General features: G+C 33.7%; 1 protein-coding gene across 5 annotated transcripts in view; it reads left to right on the plus strand.

Moving 5' to 3' along the window:
• The window catches only part of LNPK (lunapark, ER junction formation factor), an 83750-nt gene that overhangs the window by 15366 nt on the left and 41460 nt on the right, over positions 1-26924 (plus strand). For all 5 annotated transcript variants that reach the window (XM_059166975.1, XM_059166978.1, XM_059166976.1 and 2 more), the window contains 2 exons: positions 14433-14491; positions 21668-21708. In XM_059166975.1, the coding sequence (XP_059022958.1) occupies positions 14433-14491; positions 21668-21708 (100 nt within the window). The remainder of the gene's footprint in view (positions 1-14432; positions 14492-21667; positions 21709-26924) is intronic.

Below are 26924 nucleotides of genomic sequence, written 5' to 3' on the forward strand. Positions count from 1 at the left end.
ATTTCTTGATTATGCTGGCAAGTATGCATTACTGTGGGAATTGGTTCATTTTCTAAGAGTGAACAGCCATTAAGCTTTGTCTCTTAACCTAACTCTACAAGCAGTCTTAGACTTTACTCCTGGATACTTTATTCTTTTTTTTTTTCCCCAATTATAGCAGGTTTTTTAAAAATTTTATTTTTTATTTTTTATTTCTATTCAGTGTAACAGTATTCATTGTTTTTGCACCACACCCAGTGCTCCATGTGATACTTTATTCTTACAGATTGTAACTTCCTAGAAATTTCATTCTCTATAAGATCATTATAGAGGCTTATTGGCATAAAACATTGACCTTCCCAGAGCATTTAACCATATTTTCCTTCTGTTTTGTTTGTTTGTTTTTCTAAATTCCTCTTTAAATGGAGTTAGGGAAAGAAAAAGTTCAACAAAGAAACTGAGGAAGGTTGTCTTATCCCTGTTTTTTATGTTTTCTTTTTGTTTGTTTGTTTTCCTACTTGAATTGAAGGCCATTTGAGGATAGGGCTTTGATCTTACACAGCTTTCAATGTCTCCTTTCTGCCCCCCTCAGAACTAACTGGCAAAATATATTTTCTCAATCCATCTAGAAGAGTTGACAGGTATAATTTGACAAACCTTTTGAGGAAAGTTAAACATTTCTTTCATGGCACTCTAATAAGAATACAAAGTATCTGTCATCAACCAAAGTTGGCTCTTAAAGGAGAAGGTATCTGTGAACATCTCTTTGTTATTTACTCAAAGAGAATATTTACTAAGAGGTTTTGGTAGGTAAGAAATCATTTTGCAAGCCATCACTTTTGCAATGTTGATAGATATTTGAATATTGATGGTTATTCACTTAATAGAATTCTATACTGAAAGAATTATGTACTGAGATATAATTAAGAGACAGATCCTATTCTTAGATGGGAAGATTTAGTATTATTTTGAGATCAGTTCTCCCTAGATTAATCTAAAAGTGTGTGTTCACATTAAAAATACCAACAGTACTTCAAAAATCTGGGCACACTTTTTCCATACTTTTTAAAAAAGATTTACTTAGTATTTGAGAGAGAAGGGGGGAGGGGCAGAGGGAGATGGGAGAGAGAGAGAATCTCAAGCAGACTCCCTGCTGAACATGGAACCCAATGAGGGGCTCAATCTCAGAACACTGAGATCCTGACCTGAGCTGAAATCCAAGAGTTGGACGCTCAACCGAGTAAGCCACCCAGGTGCCCTTCCATACTTTTTAATGAAAAATAAACACATAAAAATTGTTCTGAAAATTCTAAAAAAGGAGAGGAATAAGGAGCAGGGGTCTGCCAGGCATTAAATACATTATAAAACTTCATTAATTAAAAGTTTGCTATAGAATATAAATAGTGTATAAATTAAAAGTTTGGCACAGTGCATAAATAAATAGTGTATGAATTAATTAGAAGTTTTCCATAGACCAAAGAGACACAAGAATCCAGAAATAAAGTCTCAAAGGAATTTTTGTATATAATATGTATATAGTATGGTATGATCTATATGGTTTTTATATATGATAAAATGACATTTCAAATCATTGGGGGAAAATGGTGTTGGGTTATACATATATATGTGTAAATTAAAGTCAATTAAAGAAAAAAAGCTTGATTCCTGCCTTGTTCCTTATAAGGAATAAATTATTGTTACTAGTTTGTCTGAATGTGAAGGTAATTCTTCCTAAAGCTGACAAAGTAGTCAACATAGTTATAAATATTGACACATGTATATCTTTTAATTTTTAGCTTTATATATTGCTAAATCTCCTCTAAAAACAGTAAAATGGATGGGTGTGATGTGGTTGTTGAAAAAATAGCACCTGAGTTTGTCAGAAAGTGCTTCATATTTGAAGGTTGATGAAAAACCTTCATGTTTTGGGTGGAGGTTTATGGAATGTTAATCCTTTAGTAAAAGTGAGGAAGGTGTGATTATGTTGATTGAATTTTAGATTTTCTGCTATATTTTAACATCTACCATTTTTAATTTTAGTACAGTAAAACACTAAATATTAGGGATTTAAAATATTTACTATAATTAAAATGTAATTTTGTTATATTGAGGTTACAAGTATTCCCTGTTAGTATACCTTTGTAATTTTATGGTGTAAGTCACTAGATTATGTATAACAGAAATTCATGCTGTACTAATGTTTCAAATAGTATCAATTTCATTCAGAAAAGAAAACTGGGATGATTTGATGAAATAGGTTAAGGAAGAGTTTTTAGTATATTCTAGAACCGATTGTATATTTGAACTTACTAATTTTCCATACTAATTCTGTATTCAACTACAAGAATCATCTCGTTTTTTAAAATTTTGTTTTGTTTTGTATTTTTTTTTCAAGATTTTAGTTATTTATTTGATAGCAAAATCAGGGTTCCCACTGAGCTGGGAGCCCAATGTGGGGCTGGATCCCAGGACTCTGGGATCATGACCTGAGCCAAAGGCAGGTGCCCAACCAACTGAGCCATCCAGACACCCCCATCTTGTTTCTAATAAGTTTTTCAGTTGATTTTTTTGAGTTTATAGTTACTGGGGCACCCGGGGTGGCTCATTCAGTTAGGTGTCTGCCATTGGTTTAGTTCATGACGTCAGGGTCCTGGGATCAAGCATTGCGTTGGCTCCTTGCCCAGCTAGCTGGGAGTCTGCTTCTCCCTCTCCCTCTGCACATCACTTGTGCTTTCACTCTTGCACTCGCAAATAAATAAATAAATCTTAAAAAAAGTTTGAGTATTCAAACATTTGTTAACAGCAATAATTTTATCACCTTTCATATTTTTTATCTGATTTTTTTTTCTTTTGGCTTATTTTGTTGGCTCGTACCTTCAGGACAATGTTAAGTTATTGAGAAAATAGTGAACATTCTGAATTTGTTCCTTGGGAATGCTTCTGATGTTTCCCATTATCATGGGAATTATTTTGACTCTTGCATTGGAACATTTTATCATGTTAAGGAATTTTCCATTCAGATTTAGTTTTCTTTTACATCAAGAAAGATTGTTGAATTTTGTTAAATGTTATTTCATTGTCTATGGAAATAGTCATTTGATTTTTTTCATCTTATATCCCTTAATATGATAGATTATATTAAGTACTGAATTCAAAGATTGAAATCCTGAATTCCAGGAAAATTTCTACTTTCATAGTTGTAATCATTTTATATAAACATTAAGTTTTTATTTTTTTAATGCTTTAGATTAGTTTAAATAGTACTGGCATCTGTGCTTTGTAAGTTTGGTAGTATTCTGAGCTTGGGGTTTTTTATGGCGTGTAGGTCTTAACAACTTTTTAAATTCAATAGTAGTTAATATTTTTGGTTTTCTGCCTTGTCCAAGGTTTGTTTTGTTAAAAATATATGTAATTACTCATTCTACAGTTTTAAAGATTTATTTCTTGTGAGAGAGAGAGCGCGTGCGGGCACGCATGAGCAGGAGCAGCAGAGGGAGAATCTGAAGTAGATCCCATAACTGAGCCTGAAGCCTGATGTGGGGCTCATCCCACAGTCCTGAGATCATGAGCCTGAGATCACGACTGGAGCAGAAACCAAAAGTTGAATGGTCAACTGACTGTACCATCCGGGCACCCACTCATTCTAGTTTTGAAATGTATTTCTGTAGAGTGTTGTAATAGTAGTAGTCATTACTGTCAGTAATTTAATTTTTTTTTTTTAATAGGGCACCTGGGTGGCTCAGTTGGTTAGCTTCTGACTCTTGATCTTACCTCAGGTCTTGATCTCGGGATCATGAGTTCAAGCCCCGCATTGGCTTCTGTGCTGGGCATGGAGCCTACTTTAAAAAAAAAAAAAAGCTAAAAATTTGTTTTGTGTCTGTGATTATTGCTTCCTTATTGTTTGTTATTATGTATATTTGTACATTTTCCCTTTTGTGATTGTTTTCCTTAGTTGTATTTATATCTTTTTTCTCTCAAAGAACCAGCTTTTAAGAAATTACTTCTTTTTATTCTTTTTTTCCTCTTAGGCTTATTTCATTCCTAAACTTAAATTATGTACATCATACATTTATTTTTTTCTTTCTTATTTACTAACAATAAATAAATTATATGTGTATTTGAGGTCATGATAGTTTCTGATCACTGCTTAATTTTATTCCACATGTTTTGATATGTAGTGATTTACTTTGATTATATTCTAGATATCATGATTTTTAAAATTTAGTATTTAGAATTTAAGCATTTTTTTTAGGTGACAAATGTGTGTTTGTATGTTTGGCTTCTGGTTTAGTTACTGTTTCTAGTTTTGTTGTATTACTTTCAGAGCATATTGTTTAATAATATTTCTACTTCTTTGAATTGAATTTTTTTTGGTCGTGTGCTATTTGGTCAATTGTTGCCATTCACAAACACTTGAAGATACATATTTTTTTCCCCAGGTACATAGAGCTTAATAATACCAATGAACGCTACCTTATTATGTTGTATAGTTCTTTCGTATTCTAGTAATTTATTTCAACCTCTCTCTGTTTCGTTTTGCTTTATGAATTTTCCTTTAAAAGAAACCTTTTTATTTTGAAATAATTATAGATTCACATGAAGTTGCAAAAAAACCCCAAAAAATGTACAAGCATGTCCTTTGCATCCTTCACCCAGCCTGCCCCAGTGGTAAGATCTTATATGAGTAGTAAAATACCACTACTGGGTAACTGACGTTGGTTCAGTTCACAGAGTCTATCAGAGTTTACCAGTTTTACATGTACTTTGTGTGTGTGTGTGTGTTTTATTTCTATGTAATTTTATCACATCTATAACTTCATGTCACTACTCCACAATTCAGATTCAGAACTATTCTAAAACCACAGGACTTGAAGTGCCTGGCTGGCTCAGTTGGTGGAGCATGTGGCTCTTGATCTCAGGGTCATGAGTTCAAGCCCCACGTTGGGTGTAGAGATTACATAAATAAATGAATAACATACAAACATACATGCACACATACCACAGGGCTCCTTTTTGCTATCTCTTTGTAGTCATACCAACCCTCCTCCACCTGCCCCATTCTTAACCCTTCTACCCACAAATCTGTTTTATAATCTTTATAATTTTGTTTTTTCAAGAATTATAAAATGAGGTCACATTGCATATAATCTTTTGAAACTGGCTTTTTTCATTTGGCATATTCTTGAGATCCATTCAAAATGTTAAGTGTATTAATAGGTTCTTTTTATTGTTGAGTAGTATTCTGTGATAATGACATACCATGGTTTGTTTAACTGTATACTTGTTGAAGGACATTTGGATAGTTTCCAGTTTTTGGCTATTACCTAATAAAACTTCTGTGAACATTTGTATATAGGCATTTGAACATAAGTTTTCATTTCTTTGGGGTATATGTCCCAAGTATGTAATTTCTGGGGCGCATGTTAAGTACCTGTTTAGATTTTAAAGAAACTGCAAAACTTTTCTTCAGAGTAGATATACCATTTTACATTTCCACTGGTTGCATATAAATGATCTAGTGTCTCTGCATCTTTGTGAGCATTTAGTATTTCACTATTTACTATTTTGATCATTCTGATAGGTATGTAGTGATATTTCATTGTGGCTTTAATTTATATTTCCCTAAGGGCTAATGATGTTGAACCTCTTTTCATGTATATTTGCCATTTATATCTCCTCTTCAGTTCATGTCTTCTAATTTTCTAATTGGCTTTTAAGTCTTTTTGCTGTTGAGTTTAGAGAGTTCTTGATATATTATAGATACAAGTTATTTCTTGGGTATATAGTTTGCAAATATTTTTTCCCAGTCTGTAGTTTGTCTTTATTCTTTTAATAGGGCTTTTGTGAGCAAAATTTATTAATTTTCCCTTTTATGGGTTGTGCTTTTGTTGTCAAGAACTCTTCCCTAACTATAGGCTCTGAAGATTTTCTTCTTTGTTTTTTTCCCTATGCGTTTTTTCCTAACATTTTACATTTAAATTTGTAAGCCATTTTGAGTTCATTTTTATATAAGGTGTGAGGTTCATGTTGAGATTCTTTTATTTTCTTCTTTCATGGTTGCTCAGTTGCTCCAGCACCGTTTGTTGGAAAGGAAGCGCATCATTTTTTAGCACTATGAAATCACTTTCTTTTTCTAGGTTTAAAGCTTTCTTTTTTCAGCGAGGTGGGGGGAGGATCTTGAATTCAACCTTGTGAGGTATTAAGATACAACCCTTGTTTTGTTGGTATTTGCCTAGTATACTTTTGCCAATGGTTTTATTTTCTTCAACTTTCAAAAACTCTTGAGTTTTAGATGGGGTTTTATTTTTATGATCCAGTCTGAAAGTCTTTTGCTCTGCTGAGTTTAACTCATTTACATTTATTGAGAGCAAAGATGTTGCTCTAGGTTTTGGAACATAATTTTCTATTTTGCCTTTTTTTTAAACTTAAAAATAAATCTCTAACTATGTGGTATGTTTACTTTACTTTTGCCTAGTTATTTGTAGGAGGTTTTTGTGAGTATGGGAGTAGGTCTTTCCACGTTCCAGGCTATCTAGAATTTTCCTTATGATCCAAGATATAATGTGCTAGTTTATTCAGCTTTTATCTTTCCCCAGCCAATAGAGTTAGGCAACTGTATTTTTTTTCTTAATACAAAACTTCTTTTCTCTCCTGCTGCCATAGAAACAGTGTTCTTTGTAAACAGGGTATTTCTGAATGGTTTCTCTTTAAGCTCTGTCTTTTCTGTTTTGCTTCTGAGGACATTCTGTCTACAACACATATGTCTTATCCTTGTTATAAATATGGGCTTTAGACTTTATGCTTTGAGAAGTTTGTCTTGCTACCTCCTTGTGAGATAAGAAGTTTTCCTTCTCTGCTTGCACTCTTGATTTCCATGATCTCCATTACTTTTAGGATACTGTCCACATATTTTGAGAGTTGGGTTTTAGCTATATTGTATTTTACCAGGACAGGAATTTGTTTTTGTTTGATCTCCCTGTTGTTTAGAGTCTCTCTCCTTCCTTCCTTCCTTCCTTTCTTTCTTTCTTTCTTTCTTTCTTTCTTTCTTTCTTTCTTTCTTTCTTTCTTTTTACTAAGGAGATAGAGTCAGCAAGAGAGCACAAGCCAGTGGTAGGGGGAGAGGCAGAGGGAGAAGCAGACTTCCTGCTGAGCAGGGAGCCTGATTCAGGGCTCGATCCCAGGATCATGACCTGAGCTGAAGGCAAATGCTTAACCAACTGAGCAACCCGGGGTCCTCTGTTTAGAGTATTTCTTTCTCTTTTTTTTTCTTTTAAGATTTTATTTTATTTATTTGACAGACAGAGATTACAAGTAGGCAGAGAGGCAGGCAGAGAGAGAGAGAAAGAGAGCAGGCTTCCCTCTGAGCAGAGAGCCCGATGCGGGCTCAATCTCAGGACCCTGGGATCATGACACTGAGCCACCTAGGCGCCCCTAGAGGATTTCTAAGAAGAGAAGAGGGAAGTAGAAATTATACCACTGTCAAAGTAGGAGTCAGTAATAGTATCTTTAATATCTTCACAAAACATGCTGTTCTATTTTCATAAATTATATTTAACTATTAGGAAAGCAAAACCTTTATTGGAATAACTAAGACGGATTTCTGAAGTACCTTTCCCCCCCTAAATTTTGTTTTAAAAATACAAAAGGATTTCTTTTAATTTAGCCTTAAAGATGAATGCACTACATATGTTCTGCTGCTCAAGTCTTGAAAGAAGTGTGTGTTGTTTGATAGCTCATTTTCTCCAGCAGCAATTCTGATAAAAACCAAAAGGAGAACCTGTTGTCTGCAAAAGGGATTACTGCGTTTTATTTTGAAGTAAGGGAGTATATTTCAATTCTTGTAGTTTTCACACTTTGAAAAGTATATATGCTTCTAAAAAATATCAAAGAAAATTTCCTGATTTTCTACGGAATACTAGTCACTTTCTCTGCAATTCCTTCCCATGTTCTCTGTTTTCCTGTACATTTTTTTCCCCGTATATCATCTCTGTGCTGCCACTATTTCAGTGGGTTTGTAGTGGAGAAATAGTATGAGAGTTTCCTGTTGTAGCATCTTTCAGTGTTATGAGCAGTATGTCTAAACTCTTCTCTCCCTTCCCTTGATAAGGACAGTGCTCAGTGCCTTTTTTAATGCTTAGATAGTTGTCTGAGTCATAAAAACGAGTCACCACAACATAAAAAGCATATTTTGATTATCTATTGCTGTAATAAATTGTTCTAGAACTTAGTAACTTAAAACAACAAATGTTTATTATCTCTCACAGTTTCTGAGGGGCAGGAAGGAATGTGGGAGCAACTTAGGTGGTTCTAGCTTAGGGTCTTTATTTATATACAAATTTCAGTTAAGCTGTTGGCTGGAGCTACAGTTACCTGAAGGCTTAACTAAGGCTGGAGAATTTACTTCTAAGCTCATACATGTAGTTTTTGGCAGGCCTCATCTCTTCACTGGCTCTCTGCCACAGACTTCTGTTTTTTGCCACATGGGCCTTTCCATAGAGTTCCCTCATGTCCTCATGGCATACCAGCTGGCTTCTCTTAGAAGAGAAGAGAGAGAGAAAGATGGTGGGTGGAAGAAGAGGCCTAACATGGAAGCTGCAGTCCTTTATAACCTAATCTTGAAGTGACATACTATTACTTCTGCCATATTCTATTGGTTATACAGACCAACACTGGTAAGAGGACTACACAAAGGTGTAAATATCAGGAGACAGGGGTCACTGGTGACTTGCAAGCTAACTCCCAAGAATAGCAATGATGTATTTTAGAGTGAAGAAATAACATGAATTCAGATTCAATGTCTTCCTGCCTGCCTGCCTGCTTTCCTTCCTTCCTTCCTTCCTTCCTTTCTCCCTCCTCTCTAGAGAGGGAGAGAGCACAACTGCGGCAAAGGCAGGACTGGAGAGGCAGAACGAAAGAGAATCTTTTTTTTTTTTTTTTTTAATTTTAAAAATTCTTCATTTAAATTCAATTTAGTTAACATATAGTCTATTTTATTAGTTTCAAGGGTAGAATTTAGTGATTCATCAATTGCATATAATAGCCATTGCTCTTTTACATCAAGTGCCCTACTTAATACCCATCACCCAGTTACCCCATCCCTCCACCAGCCTCCCTTCCAGCAACCCTCAGTTTGTTTCCTAGAGTTAAGAGTCTCTTATGGTTTATCGTCTTCTCTGTTTTCATCTTATTTTATTTTCCCTTCTCTTCCCCTATGTTCATCTGCTTTATTTCTTAAATTGTACATATTAGTGAAGTCATATGGTATTTGTCTTTCTCGGACTGACTGACTTCTGTAAGCATAATACCCTCTAGTTCCATCGATATTGTAGCAAAAGGCAAGGTTTCATTCTTTTTTATGGCTGAGTGATATTGCATTATGTATAAATATATATTTATATGTAAATATATGAGTATTACAAATAAATATAAATCTATATAATATAATGTAATATTGCATTATATAAAAATATATTTCTCTTTCCATAGTTTTGCTCTTGTGGACATTGCTGCTATAAACATTGGGGTGCATGTCCCCTTTCTTATAACTATTTTTGTATCCTTTGGATAGATACCTAGTAGTGCAATTGCTGTTTGGTAGGGTAGATCTATTTTTAATTTTTTGAGAAACCTCCATACTGTTTTTCAGAGTGGCTGTTCTAGTTTGCATTCCTACCAGCAGTGTAAGAGGGTTCCCCTTTCTCCACATCCTTGCCAACATCTGTCATTTTCTGAGTTAATTTTAGCCATTCTAACCAGTGTCAGGTAGTAGCTCATTGTGGTTTTGACTTGTATGTCCCTGATGCTGAGATGTTGAGCATTTTTTCATGTGTCTATTTGTCATTTGTATGTCCTTAAAGAAGTGTCTGTTCATGTCTTCTGCCCATTTCTTTTTTTTTTAATTTATTTTTTATTTTCAGCATAACAGTATTCATTATTTTTGCACCACACCCAGTGCTCCATGCAATCCGTGCCCTCTATAATACCCACCACCTGGTACCCCGACCTCCCATCCCCCACCCCTTCAAAACCCTCAGATTGTTTTTCAGAGTCCATAGTCTCTCATGGTTCACCTCCCCTTCCAATTTCCCCCAACTCCCATCTCTATCTCTCCTTCTGCCCATTTCTTGACTGGGTTTTTTTGTTTGTTTGTTTGTTTTTGGGGTGTTGAGTTTGATAAATTCTTTATGTATTTTGGATACCAGCCCTTTATCTGATAAGACATTTGCAAATATCTTCTCCCATTCTCTTGGTTATCTTTTGGTTTTGTTGACTATTTCCTTTGCTGTGCAAAAGCTTTTTATTTTGTTGAAGTCCCAGTAGTTCTTGTTTGCCTTTGTTTCCGCTTGCCTTTAGAGACCTGTCCAGCAAGAAGTTGCTGTGGCTGAGAACGAAGAGGTTGCTACCTGTGTTCTCTTTTAGGATTTTGGTGGATTTCTGTCTTGTATTTAGGTCTTTCATCCATTTTGAGTTTATTTTTGTGTATGGTTTAAGAAAGTGGTCCAGTTTCATTCTTCTATATGTGGTTCTTCAATTTTCCAAATATCATTTGTTGAAGAGACTGTCCTTTTCGCATTGGATATTCTTACCTGTTTTGCTGAAGATTAGTTGACCATAGAGTTGAAGGTCCATTTCTGGGTTCTCTATTCTGTTCCATTGATCTATATGTCTGTTTTTGTGCCAATACCATAGTGTCTTTACTACAAATTTTTAATAGAGCTTGACATCTGGCACTGTTATGCCACAAGCTTTGGTTTTTCTCTTTCAACATTCCTTTGGCTATTTGAGGTCTTTTCTGGTTCCATACAAATTTTAGAATTATTTGTTCCAGGTCTGTGAAATATGTTAGTGTTATTTTGATAGGGATTGCATTGAATGTGTAGATTGCTTTGGGTAACATAGACATTTTAACAATATTTGTTCTTCCAATCCATGAACATGGAATGTCTTTCCATTTCTTTGTATCTTCCTCAATTTCTTTCATAAGTGTTCTATAGTTTTCAGAACACAGATCCTTTACCTCTTTGGCTAGGTTTATTCCTACGTATCTTACGGTTTTTGATACGATGTAAATGGGATCAATTCCTTGAGTTCTCTTTCTTCTGCTTTATTGCTATGTAGAGAAGTGCAACTGACTTCTGTGGATTGAGTTTATATCCTGCAACTTTGCTGAATTCCTGTATCGGTTCTAATAGTTTCTTGGTGGAGTTTTTTGGGTTTTCTACATAGAATATCATATCATCTGCAAAGAGTGAAAGTTTGCTTTGCCAATTTGGATGCCTTTTATTTCTTTTGGTTGTCTGATTGTTGAGGCTGGGGCTTCCAGTACTATGTTAAACAACAGTGGTGAGAGTGGGCATCCCTGTTGTATTCCTAACCTTAGGGGAAAAGCCCTCAGTTTTCCCTGTTCAGGATGATAATTGCTGGGGTCTTTTGTATATGGCTTTTATGATACTGAGGTATATTACCTCTATCCTTACATGGCAGAGAGTTTTTTTCATCAAGAAAAGATGCTTTTTCTGCATCTATTGAGAAGATCATATGGTTCTTGTCCTTTTATTAATGTAGTGTGCCACGTTGATTGATTTGAGGGTGATTTGAACCACCCCTGCAGCCCAGGAATAAGCTCCACTTGGTTGTGGTATATAATCATTTCAGTATACTGTTGGATCCTATTAGCTAGTATCTTGGTGAGAATTTTTACATCCATGTTCCTCAGGGATATTGGTTGTAATTCTCCTTTTTAGTGGGGTCTTTGTCTGGTTTTGGGATTAAGATAATGCTGGCCTCATAGAACGAGTTTGGAAGTTGTCGTTCTATTTCTATTTTTTGAAACAGTTTCTGAAGAGTAGGTATTAATTCTTCTTTAAATGTTTGGTAGAATTTCCCTGGGAAGCCACTTGGCCCTAGACTCTTGTTTGTTAGGGATTTGTTTGTTTGTTTGTTTTTTTAACTAGTTCAGTTTCCTGCTGGTTATGGATCTTTTCAGGTTTTCTATTTTTTTCTCCTCTCAGTTTTGGTAGTTTATATATTTCTAAGACTTTATCCATTTTTTTCCAAATTTAATTGCTAATTTATTGGCATATGATTGCACCTAATATTCTCTTGTAATTGTATTTCTTCAGTGTTTCTCTTTTCTTTTTGATGAGTCTGGCTTGTAATTTATCGATCTTACTAAATTCTCCAAAGATCCAGCTCTCTAGTTTCACTGATCTGTTCTTTTGTTTTTTATTTTTAAATTTCTGTATCATTGATTTCTGCTGTAATCTTTATTATTTCTCTTCTCCTGCTGGATTTAAGCTTTATTTGCTGCTCTTTTTTGAGTGTAAGGGTAAGTTGTGTATTTGAGATTTGTTTCTTAAGGAAAGCTTGTATTGCTATATACTTCCCTCTTAGGACTACCTTTGCTGCATCCCAGAAGTTTTGAACTGTTGTGTTTCATTTGTTTCCATGAATTTTATAAATTCTTCATTAATTTCCTGGTTGGCCCACTCATTCTTTAGTAGGATTTTATTTAACTTCCCTTTCAAATTTTTTCTTGTGGTTCAAGTTTTATAGCATTGTGGTCTGAAAATATGCATGACATATGATCTCAGTCTTTTTGTACTGGTTGAGACCCGATTTGTGATGTAGTGTGTGGTCTGTTTTGGAGACTGTTGCCTCTGCATTTGAGAAGAATGTGTATTCTGCTGCTTTAGGTTGTAATGTTCTGAATATATCTGTGAAGTCCTTCTGGTCCAGTGTGTCATTCAAAGCCCTTGTTTCCTTATTGATCTTCTGCTTAGATGATCTGTCCATTGCTGTGAGGGGGAAATTTAAAGTTCCCTACTATTATTGTATTATTATCAATGAGTTTCTTTAATTTTGTTATTAATTGCTTTATATTAATTGCATAAATATTTATAATTGTTAGATCTTCTTTTTGGATAGACCCATTTATTATGATATTATAAATATAATAATCTCTTTTGGTTTAAGATAATAGTTTGTGTGATACAAGGATGGCTACTCCAGCTTTCTTTTGATGTCCATTAACATGATAAATGGTTCTCTACACTGTCACTTTCAATCTGGAGGTGTGTGGGTCTAAAATGAGTTTCTTGTAAGCAGTATATTGATGGGTCTTATTTTTTTTTAATCCATTCTGATACCCTCTGTCTTTTGATTAGAGCATTAAGTCCATTTACATTTAGAGTAATTATTGAAAGATATGAATTTAATGCCACCCAGGCACCCCTAAAATGTATTGCTTTTATGAAATTATGAATGATGTTTATATATGTTCCACCATGTTCTTTGGAGAAAGAGGTATTTTGCTATAGTTACATTGAATTTAAGAGATGACCTTTGGGGCGCCTGGGTGGCTCAGTGGGTTAAGCCGCTGCCTTCGGCTCAGGTCATGATCTCAGGATCCTGGGATCGAGTCCCGCATCAGGCTCTCTGCTCAGCGGGGAGCCTGCTTCCTCCTCTCTCTCTCTGCCTGCCTCTCTGCCTACTTATGATCTCTCTCTGTCAAATAAATAAATAAAATCTTTAAAAAAAAAAAAAAAAAAAAAAAAAAAAGAGATGACCTTAACAAATTTGTGATTAGGATCATTCTTTAATTTACTTTTAATATCATTTGATGTTTTACTAATATAAGTCCCAGAGAATTCTTCTCATAAAATATTTAAAAGGTGGCATTTAGCTAAGTTTACTTATCAAGTACTTAGTTGAAGATAGGCTTTTTTTTCTTCTAGATAGCTTATTTTGTTTAGTAGGGAAGATCCTTCCAATGTTAAATAATAAGGAAGTAGTAGCAACTTGCATTTATTTATTTATTTTTTTAAAAGTTTTTTATTCATTTATTTGACAGACAGAGATCACAGGTAGGCAGAGAGGCAGGCAGAGAGAGAGGAGGAAGCAGGCTCCTTGCCAAGCAGAGAGCCGGATGTGGGGCTCAGTCCCTGGACCCTGGGATCATGACCTGAGCTGAAAGCAGAGGCTTTAACCCACTGAGCCACCCAGGTGTCCCGCAACTTACATTTATGCAATGTGCTGGATTTGTAAAATGCTTTTCCCTCAATGCGTGGGAATGGACAGATTTTTGGAGTTGATGCTTACTTAGTTAGAGGGGACTGTCTAATTTGTTTTTTGAGGGAGGGTTTCATAGACTCCTTACAGAGTGATGAACACAGTGGTCTCTCCAGAGAAATAAAGTTATGCACACAATGGCAATTTCATAATTCTGGGGAACCCTCAGAAAGTCTGTGGATTTTAGGTTGAGAACTTTTTTGAATGCAGATGTAGACCTCTGATGTTTCTGAAAGAAAGGAGTACTTTCTGATTTTCAAAATATAAAGGGAAGCACTGTACTGAATTCTAAGTGGAAATGTGTATTTGTTTTCATTTTATATGTCTTCTAATTCACTTATTTTAATAATGGTTTTTGTTTCTGAATTTTGCTTCCTCTGTAGCATCTGGAGCATAAGAACAGTGCTTATTTTCTTCTTTTCCAAGAGAACAGAAAGAAATAGTAAGTTTAATTTCTAAATTCTTATAAATACATTTAAAAAAACACCTTCTGATAGTGCATTGGTTTGTTACTGAATGGTAGGTTGTGAAACGGGATATTGAAATGAAAATCTTGTAAATATTGAAGGGTTGTTTACTATCAAGTATTTTGAATAATCAAGAGGATTCTCTTTTGTTATTTTTGTCTTGTTCCTTTAGATTTTTTTACACAAAATAACTAATTTCATTAATTCATCTCTTAAATTGAGAGAAATTATTTGTTAATCTTTATGCAAAACTTACATTATTATAGAGTAGAATATACTTAGACATCTTTTGATTTGTACTATTAATTGTACCATTCTCTTTAACCTCATAGCTCCTAGGCTTTTGTTTTTATGGAAATATGCAAATTGTGATAATATTTCCTTCTGTATTCTGTGTATGTATATATTTTAAAGATTTTCAGGTCTTAAAAGTATGAGTTATAATTTAACAAAGGTATATAAATTTTATTTAAATGAACTTTATATGTGACTTCTTTATTCTTTTCTTGTTTAACTTTTCACTGTGGAAAATTTCATATACAAAATTACATACACAAAAGCAGGGTGTAAATAGTGTAAGTCCTCATATGCCTATCACACAACATAAACAACCATCAACTCATGGTTAGTCTTATTTAATTTTTAACTCTATCTACTTATCTACCCACTCTATTATTTTGAAGTATATCCTAGTTATATCTATCCATGACAGATGTTTAAAAAAATAAATTATATAGTATATTATCATTAATGTAATACAATACATTATCCTATCTGAAAAGGAATTCTTAATATCATAAAATGTACGTATTTTGTTTGTTTAATTCAAGATCCAAATACGGTTCATACAGATACATGACTTTCAAACTGCCCCCCTGAGTTACGGCTTCTCTCCAACTTGGTTTAGGCTCACTGGGCTAGCCCAGTGACCATTCTTTGCAGATACCCTTGATTCCTTTGCCCCTCTTTTGCATCCTACTTGTCTGGCAAAAACTGTACCTTCTTTAAATACAATTATGTGCTTAATCTGTGACTGGCAAGACTCTATCCTGGTTAAAACTTTCATAAGCTTGATCTGTCCCTGCATCAGAAAAGCTAAATTTATTAGAGGAAAATCATACAGCATACTGACCAGACTTATTTTTTTTTAAAAGGTTATTTATTTATTTATTTGAGAGAGAGAACATGAGTTGGGCTGCCGAAGAGCAATGGGAGAGGGAGAAGCAGAGTCCCTGCTGATCAGGGATCCTGATGTGGGGCTTAATTCCAGGACCCTGGGATCATGACCAGAGCCAAAGGCAGATGCTTAACTGACTGAGCCATCTAGGTGCCCCTGACCAGACTTATTTTAAATCTATATTGTAAATATTAAAGGTATACTCAGTACTGTTGCACAGTCCTTTTTCATAGTTTCTTAGAAAATTTACTTTTTTCTCTTTAAGAGTATTTTTTGAGTTGGTATTTCTCTTCAAATAAATAATACCTGCCTTCCTGCAAATAAACAAAAACCAAACCAAAATAAAACCAACCAATCAACCAACCAAATAAAAATTCAAAATTCATAAAACAAGCAAAACCCCACAAAAATCTACCTGGTCACTCTCATGTGTGAGTCTCACTTTATGGAGAAAATAGATATAAACAGATGAGAACTACCTCCACCACCAAATATATCAAGTTAGCTCCATCTGTTACTCAGTGTGTTGGCATCCTTCTGTGGTAGTCTGGAAGACTGACCTTGATTCCATCTATGGCTAAGCTCTCCATTTATGCTTTGGATTTTGGATATTCTGGCCATTTCAAGAACATTGTTCTTGCAGTTATCTCTTCCTGCCATTATCCTCTTTTGTATTAGCTATTTCTATTTGATTGTCTCTATTGGTATATAATCTCCCTTCCATATAAACAGCTGGGGGGAAATCCCTGTCCTGACTCCATATTCCCTTTAATCTACCATGAGTTTCTCTCTCCCCTTCAAAGTCCTATCATCTCTACCTCCAACATTATTTCAGATCTGACCACTTCTAACCTGTTTTACTATTACTACTGTTCTAATTCAGGTGATCATCATCTCCTACTTATACTAGGAGTGGCTTCCTAAACAGTCTATTTTTGAGGTATATTTAGTCGTGTCTTTTCTGTTTCAGATTCTCTATTGATTTCCTGTGGCAACTAGAGTAAATCTGAATTATTTTATCCTACTTTCTGGCTTATGCCCATTCTCTAACTTCATCTCTTTCTACTCTACATTTTTTGCTTTTGCTCCAGCCACATTGGCTGTCTTTTTGTCCTACAGATAAGTTTTAATTCTCTGAACATCAGTTTCCTAATTTGTAAAGTGGAAACCTATATTATCATCATCATAAACATAAAATGTTTAGGATGGATTATTATGAGTATTAAGTGAAACTGTATGCCAAAATATATAAAAATTGCGAAGTATTAATATATATATGGGCTGATGGTGCTGATTTTTCTTTTCTGTTCCTTATTCTTTTTTATTTTTCTTGTTTTTTAAATTTTTCTTGTCTTATTTAATGGGTTAGGACTCAGTATAATAGTGAATTGAAGTGGGAATAGCAGACTCCTTGTCTAGTTTCCGATACTCAGTGAAAAAGCTTTTACTTTTTATTATTAAGTATTATGTTTGCTGTGGTTTTAAAAAATATTGATGCTAAATATCAATATTTTTCAAATATCAAATATCAAAAAGGAAAATAAACATATGATGTTGTTTCCCGTGATATTTGATAGTATGGTAAATACCAGGAGGACAGGAATAAGTTTAAAACAAATATGCTCTCTGACCTCATAGAACTAACAAAATAGTAGAAAATATAAGAAAACTTATTTTAAAAGAGTGCTTGGAAACACTTTTCTAAGGAAATTAAATGTATGAATATTTTAACTTAGAAATAGGCACATCAGGACATGGTTATTATATAAAGGGGTTGCGTTAAAAATTTACTTCAGGGATCCTTTTATTTTAAAAAAATCTAATTCATTTGAATAGGTATTATATGTACATTTAAAATAGACATCAGAAAAGATTATCTTACTGTCCTACAAATATATTTTTTTAGCATCAAGTCAGCCTGAAGCTATTGATTGTGTCTTTGTTTTTTGTTCTGTTTTAGTTTTATTTCCTTTGTTTTTTGCTTTGGACATAATATAGATTAAGGGTTCGCAAGCTATAGCCTGTGGGCCAAGTCTTGCCCACTACCTTGTACAGGTCATGATTTAAGAATGACTTTTAGGGATGCCTGGGTGGCTCAGTTGGTTAAGTGGCTGCCTTTGGTTCAGGGTCCTGGGATTGAACCCTGCGTCAGGCTTCCTCCTCCCCAATGAGCCTGCTTCTCTCTCTGCCCCTCCCCCTGCTTGTGCGCTTGTGCTCTCTTTCTCTCTCTGTCAAATAAATAAATAAAATCCTAAAGAAAAGAATGATTTTTACATTTTCAAATCATTGAATAAATTCAAAAGAATATTTTGTGACATTACATTTATATGAAATTCAAATTTCTGTTTTTACTGGATCAAAACACTGCCCATTAATTTAAATGTTGTCTGTAGCTGCATTCATCCTACAGTGGCAGAATTAAGTACTTGTAGCAAACTATATGTGGTGCTCTCATCTCAACACTTGAGACTGTTGGAGAATGTACGACAAATGATACAAATTTATAAGTTGACATTTCATGTGCCATGTGCCGTATGTATTGTGACAATTTTTTTTTTTAATTATCAATGCATACTCAACATATAAAAACAACAAAAGAAGAGAAGATTGGACTTTGAATGTTGCATTTTTAGGGCATAGTGGACTGTGCTAAAAGAATACAAATATACATTGACATTACCATTTTACCATGAGTACTTAACTCATGATACTCCCAACTCACAGAAAAGCAATGGTCAGAAAAAGTAAAACATTTAAAATGGAATATCTCATCATAGCTGAATTTCTTCATAAAAATTAAAAGTGAAAATGGAGCTTCAATGCAGTAAGTTTCTGGGTGGCTTATTAGTGAAGCAGGGAAAGCCATTTATTTACCAGTGGTGAATTAATTGAATTCTGTTTGATTGCAGCAGCTGAACAGAATTGTTCAGAGAAGCTATACTTGCTTAGTAAGTAGCCTTTTGGCATGAACAATTTGAAGAACTGAGAATATTGGAAGCAAGATAGTTAATTTTAAAACATGGTAAATGATTCCAAGTGATCTTCCTTGGCTCTGATACTCCTCAATTGTAGTTTATTTGAGGAATCAATTTTGAGCTTGCAGTTACTGAATTAACTTCCACATAAAATCTCTATAAAACAACTCTAGGACAGAATATCTTCAAAGTTGAAAAAACACCAGTTCAGTACAACCTGAAGTGGAATCTGCTAAGGTGTGTTATAAATATTGGTGGTAAAATATTTCCAAAGATACACATGGCCAACAGACACATGAAAAGGTACTCAATATCATCAATCATCAGGGAAGTACCAATCAAAACTACAATGAAATACCATCCCACACCTGTTAGAAAGGCTAAAATCGAAAAGATAAACAAGTTTCAGTGAGAAAGAAACCCTTGTGCACTGTTGGTGCAGAAGTAAATTGGTACAGCCGTTGTGGTACAGACGTTGTGGGGAATAGTTTGGAGGTTTCTCAAAAAATTAAAAAGAGAAATACCATATGATCCAATAATTCAACTAGTGGGTATTTACCCAGAAAAAATGAAAACAAAACAAAACAAAAAAACCAGACTCGAAAAGATGTATGCATCCCTATGTTTATTGCAGCATTGTTTACAATAATCACAGAAGTAACCAAAGTGCCTATCGATAGACAAATGGATAAGGAACATGTTCTGTGTATATAAATATATCATATACTATGGAATATTACGCAGCCATAAAAAAGATGAGACTGCCATTTGAGACAACATGGATAGACCTAGAAGGTATTATGTGAAGTGAAATAAGTCAGACTGAGAAAGACAACATATGATTCTACTCATAAATGGACTCTAAAAAAACAAAAACAAAAACAAAAAACAAAAAGCAGAATCAGACCTGTAAATAACAGAGAATAAACTGATGATTGACAGAGGAGAGGAGAGTGGGAGATTGAGCAAAATGGTAAAGGGGGGAGGGAGATATAGGCCTCAAGTTATGCAGTGAGTAGGTCATGGGAATAAAAGGCACAGCATAAGAAATACAGTCAGTGATACTGTAATAGTGATGTAACAGGACAGATGGTAGCTACACTTGTGAACATCGCATAATGTATAAACTTGTCAAATCACTAAGTTGTATATCTGAAACTCATGTAGCATTGTGTGTCAACTATATTAAAAAAGTGTGGGAAGCAGAAAAAGGCTTATTTGGATTAATGTACAAACTTGTGAAATTGTAAGGTGTTTAAATTTTGTGGTTACTCATTGTGTTATGTGACAGCGGGTACTTTGCCAAGCGTAATTGAACCTACCATGTGTTATTAAATTAGTAGTGTCAATGGGAACTTCATTTACACTCATGAACTTAACCATTGTCAATTATGTGAACTTTCATCAGAAATAGAAGCTGACTATCATAACCTGCCCAGCCCCACAGCAGTTTGATGGCTCAGCAGTGGTAAAGTTTTATTGTGATATTTTGAGCTCAGGGCCTAGAGTGTAATATTTCTGCATGCAACCACTGTGATTGAATGTTGACTGGCTTTGGAAAATTAGCTTTTGCTGCAGAGTTGATAATGGTTCTTAATGAATTCAGCCTAAGATTGCAAGACAAAACAGTCCTTATATGCAAAACCTATACGCTATAAAGTCATTTTGGAAACAAATATCATTGTAATAACACAAAGTAATTTTTTAAAAAGATTGTGAAAAGTTAAAACAAGAAGCACAATCTCCATTCCCCCAGAAATTTGTATCAAGTATATGATCTGAGCTCAAACAATTGTTCTAACAGTGTTTTTCACACTTGATCTTGGCCAAAAAAAAGCAATCCAGCAGTGATGTTCAGACTTCAAGAAGTGCAAATGAAGTTTCCATATTGCAGAATCCACTTAACTGTACAATTGAGGGGCTTCCACTTATTTTCAATTGGAAGTGTTTAATTTCCAATGTAATGATAAGAAAAGGCAAATGTCAATAGAAGAATTAAAGAATTCTATAAATGCTTTCCAAACAATGAATATCCTCAGTTAAAATCATGTGCTTGTCACTTGATTTCAGTATTTAGCTCTACCTATACATGTGAAAAAACATTTTCAAAAGTCAAATGTGTAAAATCTCATGACAGATCAACATTAAGGTATTAATATTTGCAGTCAGTTTTGATGATAGGGAACAGCAACTTTGAACCTCATTTAAGTGAAATGTTATCTATTCACCCAAAAGAAAATAATTTTATTCTTTTCAATGATAGACCTATGTTACAAAAAATTGAACTTAATTATTATTATATTTGAATTTTGTCAGTAAAGATTTATGGAAATTTGTTCATTCTTTTGCTTTAAAAGTACTTATTCAATTTTGCCTTTTGGCCAAAATTCCAGTATTTACTGTCTGGCCCTTTATGGAAAAAATTTTCTGACTTCTCGATTAAGGAATAAATATTTCATTGCTCTTCTCTAACTATAGATGACTACTCTCTTTTCACATGTTAGCAGACTTTTTTTCCTTTTAATAGTTAAGTTGCCTAACACATTAAAAACTAAAATACTGAAAAATTACAGTAAAATCTTTGTATAAGTTTGTCTTTGGATTTTTACATAAATAGTATACTTTGATTTGGGTATTCATATGTTTGCTATCCTTGAACTTTAATGAAGAAATAGTAATTTTATTTTTAAATTTAATTAAAAATTATTAATTACTTAAATTCTATTTGATAAAATGTTTAGATCTTTTTAAATTTTGAAAGGTGTTTTATTCTATGTAAAGTCAATTTTTTGCTACTTAGCTTTGTAATATATAGGCAACAGTATGAAATATATATGTGTGAAGATTGAGATAATTTTTATCTGTACACATCAGTGAGAAATTCTAAAATAAGACAGTTTCCTTGTGGTTGCTTAATATATATCTTTTGGCATACTGTTTTTAAGATATCTAAGTATCTTAATATCTGATTTAGCTTTGATTTAAATCTTGTTTTCTAGATGAAGCATTGGATGATTTAAAATCCCAGAAGAAAAAAATAGTAAGTTAACTTATTTAAAATTAATTTATGTAAAACAAATACATTAAGAACTGAATAAACAATGTTTATCTGTTATACGTTATGACCATCCAAGTAACAAGTATGGATAGCATTTTAATGATGAAGCTAAATTATGAATATTTTTGCTAATTAATTATGATTGACAGGAAAAAGTAGTTATGTGGACTTTTTTTTGAGTCTGGGAATCTATGCAGTTGTAAGCTGAGAAGCAAGTAAATGAATCATTGGAAGGTTAAATGAGGCAGAGGGGTAAAAAGGTGGGTATCCAAATTGATTGTTAGGGTTAAAAAAGGATCAAACATCTACATATGTCACTTCTCAGGTTTTCTGGACAGAATAAGGCTAGGTAAGGCTAGGAGAGAGGGGGATCAAGAAGATTGGTTGTAAAAGTCAAATTTAACATGAAAAGGCTGAAGAAAGGGGGAAAGAAAGAATTGTTTTTCTTTCATTTTCTATCAGCAGCTCTGATCACATGGGTATCTCTTGTGGGGCCAGTTAAATGTTTGGAAAGGGGGCCAAGCATAAGAGAAGAATGGCCCTAGCTATTTATAGGGCATTATCATACCCTCTAATAAGTGAATTGAACTTCGTGTTAGGCTTGAATTTACATATGCCTTTTTATATAATTATTTTTGAAGTATGAAAATGATAATTGGTAACAGTGGCTTGTTTTGTAGAAACTTAATGAAATTTAATCAGATGCATATGATCAGTGTATTTTAGTGTAACATGTAATAAGTAACGATTATGAAACTAATAAACATTATGAAAGTTAAGATTAGTGTAAAAATTGTTCTGTGAGGGCACAGGGCTGGCTGGCTTGGTTGATAGAGCATGCAACTCTTGATCTTGAGGCTGTGAGTTCAACCCCCACATTGGGCCTAGAGCTTACTTAAAAAAAATTGTTTTTGAATTGGTAATAAAAGACACTGGTCTTGAGAGTTTAAGTGCTTGAAAAATAAAAAAAACTTTAATTGTGAAAGGATTTCTTATTTGTTTGAGCTTCTTCAGTGTTCTGTGATTTACCAACATTGCATTGACATTTTTAATGGTCCTGAAACATAGAGATATTCCCTTATACCTTATTATATTTCTTTAATTCCATGCATTATATAACAGCCATAAATTCAAAGTGAGGAAATACTGATAGAAATTGTGATATGATTAGTTTGGTTTGCTTAAAAAGAAGGGCTGATAGAGGTGATCAGAGCTAAACGCTACTTGTATCAAAATGGAGAAATTTTTATTAATATAGAAAATATAAGAAGGAAGACAAAGAAAAAAAAAAAGAAGAAAATTTAAATAAAAAGAAATTTAAGTGAAGAGAATCTGATCCAATATCAGTGCTGTCACATGACCAGAAAGCAGAATCTTGGAAAACAGGTGATTGGGCAAAAAAGAGTAACAGAGCATACTTGGAAAACTGAAAAGACAAATTAAGCTATTTACTTCTTTAATAACCCTCAAAGGAAGGACAGCATAAAGCTGCTTCATCTAGGCCTCACAGTTGGAAAATTCACTTCAGGGCCAAGAGTTGTCTTTATCTGAATGGTTCAAGCGGTGTCAATATTACAGAATAGTTTAATATGCCATATTTCTTGCAGTATGATTTAAGAAAAATAAGTTGGCTGTTCCAACTCATTTTATTAATTAGGGAACAATTTGCATTGACTTGACTATTGTTGGTCATGATGGTTACTACTGGAAACTTCATCCCTGGACTTTATTACTCAAGCCCTTAACAGAGCTACTTTGTTTGAGTTGCTTTACATTTACTTTGTTTAGAACAATAGGTGTTAAGGGTGAGTTAGTAAAGGAGCACAGTGCTTGCTGATCATTTTGCTGGTAATGAGAGGAAAAAGAAGGGGCACTACTTTTGAACAAAAACTAAATGTAATAAAAATTGATCTTGCTCATGAATGTTTAAGTTTAAACTCTACATTAGCTTTGAAAATACTTTTATTATTAAATTGCCTGTAGGAATATAACTATCAGTCCAAAAATATTCAGCTCCTATCCTTCCTCTTTCAATAACAAAATGAAAACCAATTATATTTACTACTTGACATTTTATTAAAGGTGGTTTCTGTAGGGATGCATCTCTTTATTCTGAATAGATTTGTAAAATAATACATAATTCATATAAGTGTAATTTTAAGAAAGAACATGAACTATTAATTGATTAAAAAGTTAAATCACTTAGGAAAATTAATATTTTTTTTTAAAGATTTTTATTTATTTATTTAACAGACAGAGATCACAAGTAGGCAGAGAAGCAGGCAGAGAGAGAGGAGGAAGCAGGCTCCCAGCTGAGCAGAGAGCCTGATGCGGGCCTTGATCCCAGGACCCTGGGATCATGACCTGAGCCAAGGCAGAGGCTTTAACCCACTGAGCCACCCAGGCGCCCAGGAAAATTAGTATCTTGACAATGATTTAAATCTAAGAACTTAATGTAACTATTTACTTATTAAAATAAAACTAAAAATCTCTAATTATCTAAAAAACTCCCTAGTCTAGATGTGTACATTTTGCTACTCAAAAAAAATTCAGCTTTTGAAAAAAAATTAGCTTAATCGATAATCCCTTTGCATCCATGAGCATTCCATCAACACAGTTCAAAATCAAGATCCATCAGAACATGAGTCGAAATTTAAGTGTGTTCATGAAAATACCATACTTTTCCAAGAATAGTATTTCTTTTTTTCCTTTATTTTGAGATTTTATTTATTTATTTCAGAAAGAGAAAGCCTGGGCCTGCTCACAAGGGAGGTGGGGGGTGGGAGATGAGCAGAGGGAGAAGGAGAGGAAAGGGAAGGGGAGAGAATCTCTAAGCAGGCTCCAGAGGCAGGGCTGAATCTCATGACCCTGACATCATGACCTGAGTGAAAACCAAGAGTCGACCTACTGAGCTCAGCTGACTAAGTGAGGTACCCTGGTGCCCCTCAAGAATATTATTTCTATGTGGTAATTCCTTTCTGGCATTTCTCAGGAAATTTGTGTTTTTCTGAATTTTGAGAAAAATCAGTTGAGAAATTAGGAACATAGGGGGAAGTGTTATAATTCTCTGAGTAGTATAGCCTAACAACTAACTACAAATGTTACTGCTTCAAAGAAATCCGCTACTGCCAGTTGAAAGAAAGAGCAAGAAATGCTGACATGCTGAGCTATAGGTTAATATGGACATTTGTGGGAACAGGACAGGAGCATGCAGTAGAGAGGTCTTACAGTCTAATTAATCAGTCAGTCTTGCTTTTGTGGCCATATTTTATGGGTCCCATTTCTTGTCAATGGTGAATTATTCTTACAGGTAAGTAATAATAAGCTTATATACATGATAAATTTTATGTACAATTTATGAATGACATTCTATGAAATAAATTTTAGAAGCAAAAGAAGTACTTAAATTAGCAAGTTCAGCATGTAATTCTGTGTAGGGCTGTTGACCTCACTAGAAGTTTCAAATGCTATATTTATATTACCCAATAATTTTTGCTGCCATTTTCCAGTATTTGAATATTCACTGTAGGCTACAGATCTTTGTAAATACTTTAGTAGAAGAAATGCAGAGAGAAAAGATGTGACTATTATTGTGGAATACTATGTGAAATCAGAAAATGATGTAAAATCTGAACTAGTAAAAACTTTTGTATTGATTTCAGCAGTATAACCAAAATCAGGGTAAGCAGACAGTATTTTCATCATTGTAAAAAAGATGAGTTTATATAATGCAACATGTACCCTAATGCTGTGTGTTGAAGATGGTTTGGGGCACATTCCTAATAATTTGACGAGTACGTAACAAAAGATATTTTTCTATATCTAGAATATTTGGCACAAAGCAAAGATCAAGAATACTGGATAGAGCAATTGATGCTCTGTTTTAAAATTTTATTTCAAGAATGATAATTTACATATTAAATATTTGTAGGATTACCTTTTAAAATTAAAAATTATTTTCTGACATTTGTATTCATGTTCTCTTCTTTTAGTGTTATCTATGATGAAATGTCTGTATCAAGTAGAAATAATTTTTACATGTCATTGAAATACATAATCTTGTCAAAATATTGATTCATAATAAACTATGTTTATTATTTGCTTTTTTAAATAAAAAGCCCTGAAACTTTTAGTATAATTTATCATAGAACAATTTAAAAAATTAAAAAAAATTATGAAAAACACAGTGCAACTTATATTTTAGGGAGTTTTGAGAATCTAATTTTTCATTCCTGAATCCTGGGATGAATATGTTGCGTATTGGAAACACTGCTGTTTTCAGACCCATTCTGTATAATTGGGGTATCACTAACGATTTTGTGTTTTTGTGTTAGGTACTGTTAGAGACTCTTTCTCATATATTATTGTATTTAAAGTGCCTAACGGTGCTATGAAGAAAATATTAGTGTATCTGCCTTACAAAAAGAGAAACTGAGGCCAGTGGAATTGCTCAGTCTTTCTACATAATTAAGAATGGAGGTGTGCTTTGAACCCAGATTTTTTCTGACTTCGGAGTTTAAGGTTTATGTTTTTTGCACTTATCAGAATGTCTCTGTTTAAAACAAGTTATTCACCTAAAATGTTGTATGGATACATGTGTTAATTAAGCAATTATGTGAAAAATTTTTGCTAGAAGTACTAAGGAAAAGGAGAATAGATTTACATCTTTTAGTGCTTTAAAAAATGACTTTATTGAAGATACTTTACATGAACATAGACATAAAAATGAATACTTGCTGAACAGTTTACCAAGTGTTACAGTCATTTGTTGAAGTTGCATTTTGGTTTTGAGTTTCGTGTGTTGTTTTAAAAATCACAGTGTTACCTAATCTTTTTAAGCCTAGCAGTCATCTTCATCTAGATCTGTGTTGTCCACATTAGTGGCCAAAAGCCCCATGTATCTTTTAAATTTACATTGTTTAAAATGGAATAAAACTACAATTCCATTCCTCAGTTGCACAAGCAACATTTGTCACATATGGCTTAGTGGTTACTGCATTGTGAAGATATAAGCCATTTCCATCATTACATAAAGTTCTATTGCCACAGTGTTGGTCTAAAACATTAAAAATTATTGGATTTAATTCATTGATATTCCATGTAGATTCCTTATAGACTATGTAGATTTAGGGATATATGATATGTCCTTTTTTTAAAATCCTGATTACCAGTTTTTCTCAACTCTAAAGTTTTCTTTA

Source organism: Mustela lutreola, chromosome 3 (assembly GCF_030435805.1).
Source record: "Mustela lutreola isolate mMusLut2 chromosome 3, mMusLut2.pri, whole genome shotgun sequence".
Lineage (NCBI taxonomy): Eukaryota > Metazoa > Chordata > Mammalia > Carnivora > Mustelidae > Mustela > Mustela lutreola.